Here is a 10,419-nt window from a genome sequence, read left to right as displayed (position 1 = left end):
TTTTTTTTTTTTTTTTTGAACAGAAAGCATGAGGCCATAATTTTCTGTGCTGTGAAATCCGTATGCCTTGGCCATATCCAACTGGCAGCAATCATTTGGCTTGTTGTTTTCTTTAGCTCCTATCTTTGGCATGGAGGATGAAGAGGAATGCTATGCTCAAGTGTTCCCCTACGTCTCCGTGCCAGTGCCCATATTTGTATGAAAACAGAGCCTCAGAAAGAGTGTACAATAGAATGCGCTGATAGCACACCCTACTGGACACACTGATCCTGTCCACCTTGTTTTAAAAGTGCACTAAGTAACTTTTTCTGTTGCAATAAAGTTTCACACATAATTGGTATATCTGACAAATGTTTAACATGATGAATTACTATGAATGTAGTTGTTTATTTTGCAAAATAATTGTTTATGCAATATATATAGGACACTTTTGAATGTGGAATAAAGTCATGGGTTACATACGCCAGCAGATTGAATATTTCTGTAATGCTGTTTATTATGAAAATATTTTGCTTTTGCTTCACCCACGCCCACAGGTGGCAGCATAAGGTCCAGAACCACTGTCAGTAATACAAACTCTGTGATGACTTTGTGCACCTTTAATGACATATAATGAACCACGCCACCACACAAGATGGGTTTTTTTTTTCATGATCAATCTTAAATTAGCACAAAGCCACAAATGAAACCAGTTGGATTGACCACTCATTTCACGTCTTCTGGAATGAAACCAATGTTGTGTCTCAATCAAAATTCGTTTTGATCAAATGGCTCAGCAGAGCAACAAGAGGAAGCCAGACATAAACAGAACAGAAATAGCATCTAACTGGGACTAATAATGTTGTGATTTGACTCACTGCTAGTTTTTACTATTTTGAAAAGTGTGTTACAGGACCCAGGTTTCTGATGTTGCTCTGCTGCGTGCCTGTCACTGACAAACATGACTGTATTTCGGAGGAATGACTGTGTTCTCTGTTTATGTCCAGTTTGGAGATTCGCAGCAGCTGCGGCTGGTGCGGATCCTGCGCAGTACGGTGATGGTGCGAGTGGGTGGTGGTTGGATGGCCCTGGATGAGTTCCTGGTGAAAAATGACCCGTGCAGAGGTAATGTCCACTTTATGTTGTACTCAACTGCGGCTTACGCTGTTCAGACAGGTCTTTTAAATCCATTGATATTGTGAATAACAAAATTGTTCAACTTGTTTTATAAATTGTGTTTTGTTCCCAGCCAAGACATTATGTTGCAGACACAAAGGTTCTGTTCCAAAAACCTAGTTGGGTTTCCTACATAGACAGCATTTTAAGAGTTTCATTATTATGCCGCCTTCTAAGATACCTCGTTTTGGCAGCAAGTCCTTTGTGGTGAAGCCAATCCCATATAGCACTGACACCAGCTTTGTTCAATACTGAAAAGTGTAGAACAAAAAGATCAAGTCTCATTTAAAAATGGACCACTGTGTCACTTGTGATGTTCCATGTCAGTTCAGATGCTGCTTTACAGGAGGCACCTGCCAGTGTAGACAGTAGAAAGCAATGCAGCTCACTAGGTTTTGGAACAGAATCCAAAATTCCCAATAATTAAAGCAGTTTAAAATTTTTGAGAGTTGAGAATGTGACTGATGGATACTCTTATGTAGGCTGTAATCGTTTGTTGTGGCTGAATCTTTTCTTCCTGCACTCTAATTGGCTGTTTATGGGATTCTTAAAGCTTGCCGGTCTCTTCCCATGAAGCCTTTCTTTCAGAATTTCCCTTCTCCTGCTGCTTTGTTTGTAAACCCAATTATCGTTTCTTCTAGTTCACCACCACGGGAGTAAAATGTTGCGTTCGGAATCATATTCTTCAATTACTCAGTCTCCTATAGGTTGGCAACTCTCACACTTTCTCTCCTTGCTCCATCCCAGTGGTATGTGTGCATCCCAGTGTGTGTGTGTGCTGCAGTGATCCCTGAATGGTATTCTCATTAACATTAATCTCACGCTTCCCTTTCCATCGTGCTGTCTGGGACTGTTTAGCATGCGGTTTTGTGTTGTGTCCTCTCTCGCTTTCTCTGCATGTGCTTATTGTAGCTCTGTTGCAGTGCAGTGAAACTTGCTCGACAATCTCATCTATGCAAGATAATGCATAGATGAATAGTTCATGACATTAAAAAGAACTATACACAACAAACCAAATATTTCTTGCTAAATTGTTTTTCTAAACTGCAGTCCCTGAAGGGTAATCCTGTTCTATTATATGACAATATTTTTTTTTATGCAGCATCAATGTATTATTTATTTATTACTATAATATTTTTTTTTTTTGCCAGTGATGTGAAATGCATGCAAATCATTCCTTACATCAAACCAAAGTGCAAAACCATGTTTTTCTCATTTGAGTGGGTGCCCATCATTCATTCCCCAGCCTGGTTAAAGATACTTTCATAAAAATCAACCCAGATCAGAACCTTTAAAATGGCTTTCTGAAATAAGTTCCTGAAACTTGTTTTAAAGGAATGTTTAGGTTTAAAACAAGTTGAGCTCTGTGAACAGCATCTGTAGTTTGCTGTTGATTACCACAAAAAATGGATTTGCCCCTCAATTGCAATCCAACTTGTGAACAAATTTGTTTGCAGTAATTACTGTGGGGTGATTACATTGATATAGACAACTTCACAGATCAAATAATAAACAGTTTAAGTAAATCGACTTGTAATCGTTGGTACCACAGATGCTGGGCATAGACCTCAAGTTGAACTAAAGCCATAGTATTCCTTTGAATTTCAGAGGCTTATTTTCTGAACCCGTGTTAAAGGTTTTGCTTTGGCCTTGGCTCCAGGCTCATTGCACTGTTTAATGTTGTTCCTCCAGCTAAGGGCAGAACCAACGTGGAGCTGCGTGAGAAGTTTATTCTCCCAGAAGGCACCACCCAGGTGATGGCCAGTTTCCGCTACAGAGGTCGAAGGTCACGGCCATCCTCAAGAGGCACCTCCCCTAACAGATCCAACTCTAGCCACAGCTGCCCCGCACAACCCAACCCACCCGGCTCCAACACACCCAAGGTATGGATATTGTTGATTAGGGTGTACAGAAATGTGTAATTCTCTGTGTTTTTGTCACATTTTCCTGCCACCGATCACGAAGCTTGGTTCCAAAACCTAGTGAGCTGCCTTGATGTCCACTGCCTACATAAGCCGGTTTTCCACCGAAATTACCTTGAACAATTTGTCCCAGGAACTTTTTTTTTTCCCCAGACCTGTTGCTGTCTGCATTTCCATCGCAGCCTAAAGTACCATGAAGATTAGGCAAATAGTCTGGTGACGTAGGACTGCGCGCAACTGCTCCGTTTCTCAATACCAAATATGCAAATTTCGGACGTGCGTCCTTGGTAGTTTGGACTTTCTGGTAATTCTGCAAATGGGACAGCAGCGTACTTGATAACGTCAGTCAGCTCGCCTTGGGTACTGCAATTTTCCTCACTGTATTTACAATAAGATAATATATGATATCAAACACCACTGCCTCTTTTCGTTTTCATTTAAACATTAATAGCTGCAGAAATGTAGTTCAGGGAACGTACATATATTACACAATGAAACAAAATATATCAAACAGACTCTTTTCATTTTCATTTTAATAAAGTTCTAAATATATATACATTTGTATATAAATATATAAAGTTATGAAACCTAACTTTCATAGTTAGGTTTGAAACCTTAGGTTTGGGGCTCAGCCAAAACGATATGACCTGGAACAAATAATAGATTCATGAGACCAAAGATTACCTGTTAGATTTACCAAAACAAATGATATCTCATGTTTAACCACTACAGAGACATCAGAGCCAGTGGCAAATGTCAGAAGGACTAGCTGATTTGAGGCTGCTCTCGTCGGGATAGATGAGCACTGAACGCCCGCTGATCGCCTGGAGCTCACATCTCAAATTTTTTTTAAATAGGCGCTGTCTTTATAAATAAACTGCAGATTTGAGTTTTAAACAACTACATTCTCGCCTGAAATACTCTTAAAACTACACACAATAACAGTAATATTTTGAAAATTATGCGAATAAATGGTTGTTGAAATACAATGCTGTGTGAACTCAACCAATCAGCATGTTCAGCGCCCAAGTCCCGCCCCCGAAAGTTCCGGACCTTTGAAAAAGTACTACCTCGCGAGCAGGGACTTTCTGAGGGGCAAATTTTTACCCGGAACTTTATTTAGATCCTGGTTCCTGCGGTGGAAACACACCCGAGTACCGGCCCAAAGTCCCTAGTTCCTGGGAAAGTTCCAGCGGTGGAAACGGGCTTATAGGCAGCTGCTTTGTAAGGCAACAATCTGACTGACTATAGCATATAGCATAGCACTTTGTTGCTAATCTATCAGAATAAAATGCATAGCACACATGAAAACTGTGCAAAAAAGTCACTAAACTGTTTTTTATCACTATTTAGTAGTAGTCATTCAGTATTGAATGAATCATGTTTATCGTTTAAATTCATCTCACTTCATTGTTTGAATCGAATGGCCAAAAAAGTTGTTTTGGAAGGCAGCATAAACATGTATCTGTGACATCTGCCTTACACAGGGTGCTCACTAAGATTTGGAACAGAGCCATAAATAGCCCCATCATTATTTATTGATATATAATTGTTTCCTGTATTGTCTGTCTTTTTTTTTTCTATTGCTACCCTTCGTCTGTGGTTGATCCACAATTATTTCTCACAGACACCCCAACATGTAACCCGCAATTATGATAAACCCTGGCTGACAAACAGCAAATCAGCTACTCCTCTTAAATCATCTGACTCCTTTGACAGCCAAGGGTCATCCAATGAGGTATAGTGCTTAAGAAACGAGTGACAAATCCCCATCTAATCTCCGTCTCCTGACCTCTGTCTCTGCCTTGTTACTGATCTAATTGCTTCCTGTGTGGATTTGGGATTGAGTTCAATCTCTTTCTCTGGCTTTGCAATGATGCATGGAAGTGGTCCGTTATTAAGGCGGATGTGTTTGCTTCGGTCCTCTGATTCTGATCTTTAAACCTCTCTTTCGCAAAGGGGATGGTGTGATTGTCTTAAATCAAAGCAGCTTGATATACAAAGACAGCCTGGGCCTTTTCTAAACTTCACCCTCTTTCTCATTCTTCAAGCACTAACTGAATAATGAACAGTTTTCTGTCCTCTCGCCACTAAAACTCAATGCTTGTACATCCAGAACTCAAAAGGGTTTCTTTCTCCGGATGTGTATGGCTGAATTTGATTCAGTGTAAGCAGTATAATGTCATTTTCTTGTCTGTCATGCATTTATTCCATCATTCTGGACATGTGTTGTACACACTGCAAAGATTTGGGATTAACAAACACATTGAGTTGTGGGAGTGATATGAAATACATGTCACTCCTAAACCACCTCTGTCAAGTTAATGTTTCAGTCAGGATTTGGGTATATCTGCATTTTAGAAAGCTCTTCTTAGCCAAAGGTTGCTGTCAGCAAACAGTCAATTATGTGCCTCTTCATTGTCCTGTTCTAATTGGCCTATTCGTTTCTGAATCATGACATCTTTCAGAGCACCCCTATTCAGGGCAGCAAGCTTCGTCTTCCAGGCTATCTGTCGGGAAAAGGCTTTCAGTCAGGAGAGGATGGATCCTTGATAAACGCTGCAGTCATGAAGGTCAGAGGTCAAGCCATGGGTGAGTCGGACACACCTTCTGTTCTTCATAATGTTTTGCTGCTGCTACTGTGCGATATACTGAATATTCACAAAACACTACATTGAGTTTATTGGACTCTGTCGCTTGTTATTATGAGACTATAAAGATCAGTTTTGTCGGATCAAATCTGTCAAGTATTCAGCTATGCATCAGAACACAGAACAAAAGTTTTAAATGTTATGTAGGCTAAAAAAACTTTTAAATATTACTGTCTAATATGAATAATAATATGTGACTATAAAAGGGCTGCACCAACTAAAGATTTTTCTAGTTGAATAGTAGGTTGTCCATTTAAGCTATTAGTCCACTAATCGCATGTTTAAATTAATTTAGTTACTTAATTACTTGCATTCAAGCACACTCATAAAGCTTGCTGCAAAGTACCCGCAAAAGTAATGACTATGAATGTGTTGGGAAAATAGCCAGATATAATTATTCATTAATAAACGGGTGTTTTCTTAGTGTATCAGCTGCAAAGTAGAGCCCGACCGATATGGGTTTTTTGGGGCCGATACCGATACCGATATATCGGCCGATATTCTTTGTGTATATTATAGTACAGTACCAGTCAAAAGTTTGGACACTTTCCCATTCGTGTGTCCAAACATTTGACTGGTACTATATATAGAATACAGTATATACATAAACAGAATATATATACATAAACACATTTTTTGCAATGATCACTCAAATGTGGTGATCAAACACTTATAATGGTGACAGAGATATGTAAGGGCATTTAACAATTTAACAATAAACTTTACTGTCCAAAATGAGTCTGACATCAGTGCACTGAACAGTAAAGTTGAAGCAACTTTAATTCAATTCAATTCCATTCAACCGGCCATATTCGCCATATCGGTAAGATATTCGCTCATATCGGCCGATAATATCGGCAAAACGATATATCGGTCGGGCTCTACTGCAAAGATGCTGACTCACCAGCTCTGCAGCACAGTTACATGCCTTTAGAGAGTAATGCACTTTCCATACTGATTACATAATCAGAGAAATTCTGTTTTTGATTTGAATTGGTTCATTTTAAAGTAGACATTATATATATATATTTTATGTCTGTGAGGCAAGTAGTCTATACGCATTTTGGCTCGTTTTTGTGACATGCTCCAGAAAATATTACTTTTTATCTTAGTCATGAGCCATTATGTGGATGTCAGTATCATAGTACTGAGATGTAACTGACTGTGAACTTTCTTCTCAGGGTTGAGTAAGATCCCAAGCAGGCCCGGCAGCAAAGCAGGAAGCCGAGGGAGCAGCCGCCGTGGCAGCGACGCCTCAGACTTTGATATTTCAGACATCCAGTCGGTTTACTCGGACGTGTTGGAGACAGTGACAGTGACGCCGCGCTCAGCCTCACGCCAACACGGAGGCAAACCCTCCAAAATCCCAACTCCCCAACGGAGGAGCACCCCTACTAGCAAACTGGCTAAGACCACCAAGAGATAGTCAACAGTCCAGGCGGCAGAAGCGGCCACATTCCAGGCCTCCGTTCTGACAGCACTGGCTTAGCGCACACTAAACCGAGACTGGACAGACGTAGATTCACACTAAAGACTGCAAAGTGTTATCATTTTTAAAAAGCGTAGCGAGATGTAAATTATTCTGTTGTGAACGTGAAAAAGGAAGTTCATGTGGAGTGTGTGTGAGGAATGCAATGGCTTTGTGTATTTGTCCTGTACTTTACGTGAATGTTGCGTCAATAATATTTTGTTTGATTACTGGGAAAGATCAGCGAACACAAGAAGACTGTATGTTGTTAGGTAAACTAACACTTTTCCACATGTTTGCATTGAGGGAGAAGCTGAATGTACAGTCGTTTCCTCCAGCGGACTTGCTGGTTGGCGATAATATGCCCTTGTATTCTGCCAGGACACCACAATTATTTATTCAAGTGCAATGACCAGCTGCTGTTATGCATTTAAAGGGCAATTCGATACCACTGCTACACTACAACTGTAACCCCTGCTATCATACACTACAGTTAATCCAGATCATGGCCTTTAAACTTGCATATAAAACACCCATCTGTAGCACCCGCAGTAATGTTCGCTTCTATCAAATCACAGATTGCGTGCCACCTTACTGACTAGAACTTTCTGACTAAAAACATTCATAAGTGCAATCATGCCTGTGTACTCTATGGTTCCTTTTTGCCTGAGTGATGCAAATTACTCAACTTTTTGTAATAAATATGCTTGCAGAAAGCTCAACAATATATACAACCTTCAAAGTCTCATTTGTTTCCATCTGTCCAAGGTCTCTGACTTCTGTAAAACATCCATGCGAAGACGCATTTTGACTGAGGCACATTTACGCAACAATGTCTCAGGCCGGCGATTAACAAGTCTTGAGAAGAAAATAAAACAGTTTATGAGACTATAGTGCAGCCTGTGGCAGTCCCTTTGCCAGTAAATAGGACCAAAAACATCTTGTGTAAAGCTGCCAGATGGCCTTTAATGTTGGTTGGATTAATGTTAGTGTGTGGGAGTGTAATCAGATGAGATGACATGAGGTCAGGGATGCTGTGGCGTTAATCCTCAACATCCTACTATAGGATAAGGCAGACTAGTCCTGCACAACACCTGACAGCAGGAGGGAAAGGTCATTTTGATTTGGCTTTTGTCAAGGTCTACATCAATCACTAGCCATTCGATATAATGATACCATGTCATGATACAGTGCATGTTTCAGTGTGTTGCATCATAAACTAGAAAACCAAAATATTTTTGTTTCTTCCCTGTAAGACCTTCGTTCCCTTTCGAAAGGGAACTCCACGCTGCATCCTCTAGAGGGGGACAATCATCTGCCCCCTGCGGCTCGGGTCCTGCCGCTGCTGAGGCAGCGAGGAGACTGAGATCGTGGGGATCGCAGATGGAGCTTGCTGGCGAGTTCGAGAGAGGGGTTAATCTCTCGCACTCGTCGGCGGCTGCCGAGTGTGAACTGCTGGAAGAGGATGTGTTGTCACTTACATCCATACGATGGCAGTATTGCAGGCGTACCAGGCTGATTTGCTGAAAGACCTAGACCAGGGTCAGGGGCTTTCCCCTGAGGCGGTGACCGAGCTGCGCCGCACGTTCGGCACATCCGTTGAGACGGTGGTCGGTAAATTCAGGGAGGCGAAAGCGCGCTCGGCAGCTTATAAGTCTTTTATACCGCACCGGTCTATGTCTGCGCCCAAACACCAGGGGGAACCTGGCCCATCTCGGTCTGCGGATCGGAGACAGGGCCAGGCGGTTAGTGTGGCCACTCGTGGTCCTCCTCGCAGAAATCGCAGAGGAGGCGTGAGTTCAGAGACAGGAGAAGGGATCTAAGGGGAAAGATCCAGTGCGGACGCGACAAACAGCCATCTGGAGCTGGTACTTGAACCTGAAACCCTCCTGAGACCTGAAAGACCCTGAGGCCGGACCAATGATGAGGATTCTTTCTGAGGGTCTGGAATCGGGGTTTCTTTATAAGTGTATCTTCGGTGAGTGAGTGTTGCTAGGTTTCCTCTCGTTTTAGAGAGTTATTATGCTGAGACCTCCACTCTTAAGAGCTCCTCAACTAGAGCTGAGTGTTTGAGGCTTCCTCTCCTTTAGTGAGCAATACGGCTGAAGCCTCTGCTCTTCAGAGCTCCACTTAGGCACTAATATGGGTTCGTAGGCTCTTCCCCTTTTGAGCCTCACTAACTGCTTTTGGCGTTGAGTGTAGCTAGGTCTCCTCTCACTTTAGAGAGTCGTTATGCTGAGACCTCCACTATTAAGAGCTCGCCATCGGGGAGAAAGAGAAACGCTTTCTTCTCGATACGCCTGTTTCGCTTTCTGAGTTGTTCGGCACATCCGTTGAGACAGTGGTCGGTAAATTCAGGGAGGCGAAAGCACGATCGGCGGCTTATATGTCTTTTATACCGCGCCGGTCTATGTCTGCGCCCAAACACGAGGGGGATCCTGGCCCATCCCGGTCTGCGAATCAGAGACAGGGCCAGGCGGATAGTGTGGCCACTCATGGCAAACAGCCATCTGGAGCTGGTACTTGAACCTAAAACCCTCCTTCTCCCCCCCCATCGTGTGCACTTGAGAGTGGACCCTGAGGCCGGACCAATGATGAGGATTCTTTCTGAGGGTCTGGAATCGGGTTTCATTATAAGTGTATCTTCGGTGAGTGAGTGTTGCTAGGTTTCCTCTCGTTTTAGAGAGTTATTATGCTGAGACCTCCACTCTTAAGAGCTCCTCAACTAGAGCTGAGTGTTTGAGGCTTCCTCTCCTTTAGTGAGCAATACGGCTGAAGCCTCTGCTCTTCAGAGCTCCACTTAGGCACTAATATGGGTTCGTAGGCTCTTCCCCTTTTGAGCCTCACTAACTGCTTTTGGCGTTGAGTGTAGCTAGGTCTCCTCTCACTTTAGAGAGTCGTTATGCTGAGACCTCCACTATTAAGAGCTCCCCTACCAGGATAGAGTGTCATTAGGCTTCCTCACGTTTAAGAGAGTTATTCTGCTGAAGCCTCCGCTCTCCAGAGCGCCGCTTAGGCAGTAGTATGGGTTTGTAGGCTCTTTTCTTTGAGCCTCACTAACTGCCTCTGGCGTTGAGTGTAGCTAGGTCTCCTCTCACTTTAGAGAGTCGTTATGCTGAGACCTCCACTCTTAGGCCCCCTACCAGGGTTGAGCGTTGTTAGGTTTCCTCTCGTTTAAGAGAGTCGTTTTGCTGAAGCCTCCGCTCCCCGGTGCTCCGCTTAG

General features: G+C 42.6%; 1 protein-coding gene across 10 annotated transcripts in view; it reads left to right on the top strand.

Moving 5' to 3' along the window:
* The window catches only part of dst (dystonin), a 171,392-nt gene extending 163,466 nt beyond the window's left edge, over positions 1–7,926 (top strand). For 6 of the 10 annotated variants that reach the window (XM_016477160.1, XM_016477154.1, XM_016477162.1 and 3 more), the window contains 6 exons: positions 987–1,104; positions 1,797–1,904; positions 2,848–3,038; positions 4,705–4,815; positions 5,546–5,669; positions 6,910–7,926. In XM_016477160.1, coding sequence (XP_016332646.1) covers positions 987–1,104; positions 1,797–1,904; positions 2,848–3,038; positions 4,705–4,815; positions 5,546–5,669; positions 6,910–7,154 — 897 coding nt within the window. In that variant the 3' untranslated portion in view covers positions 7,155–7,926. The remainder of the gene's footprint in view (positions 1–986; positions 1,105–1,796; positions 1,905–2,847; positions 3,039–4,704; positions 4,816–5,545; positions 5,670–6,909) is intronic. The other 4 variants (XM_016477156.1, XM_016477159.1, XM_016477158.1 and 1 more) reach the window with 4 other exon arrangements.
* The last annotated feature ends 2,493 nt before the right edge of the window (positions 7,927–10,419 follow it).

The sequence above is a fragment of the Sinocyclocheilus anshuiensis genome, unplaced genomic scaffold (assembly GCF_001515605.1).
Source record: "Sinocyclocheilus anshuiensis isolate Anshui unplaced genomic scaffold, SAMN03320099.WGS_v1.1 scaffold1540, whole genome shotgun sequence".
NCBI lineage: Eukaryota > Metazoa > Chordata > Actinopteri > Cypriniformes > Cyprinidae > Sinocyclocheilus > Sinocyclocheilus anshuiensis.
The sequence above is the reverse complement of the archived record's forward strand: the minus strand, read 5'-3'. Positions and strand labels throughout refer to the sequence as shown.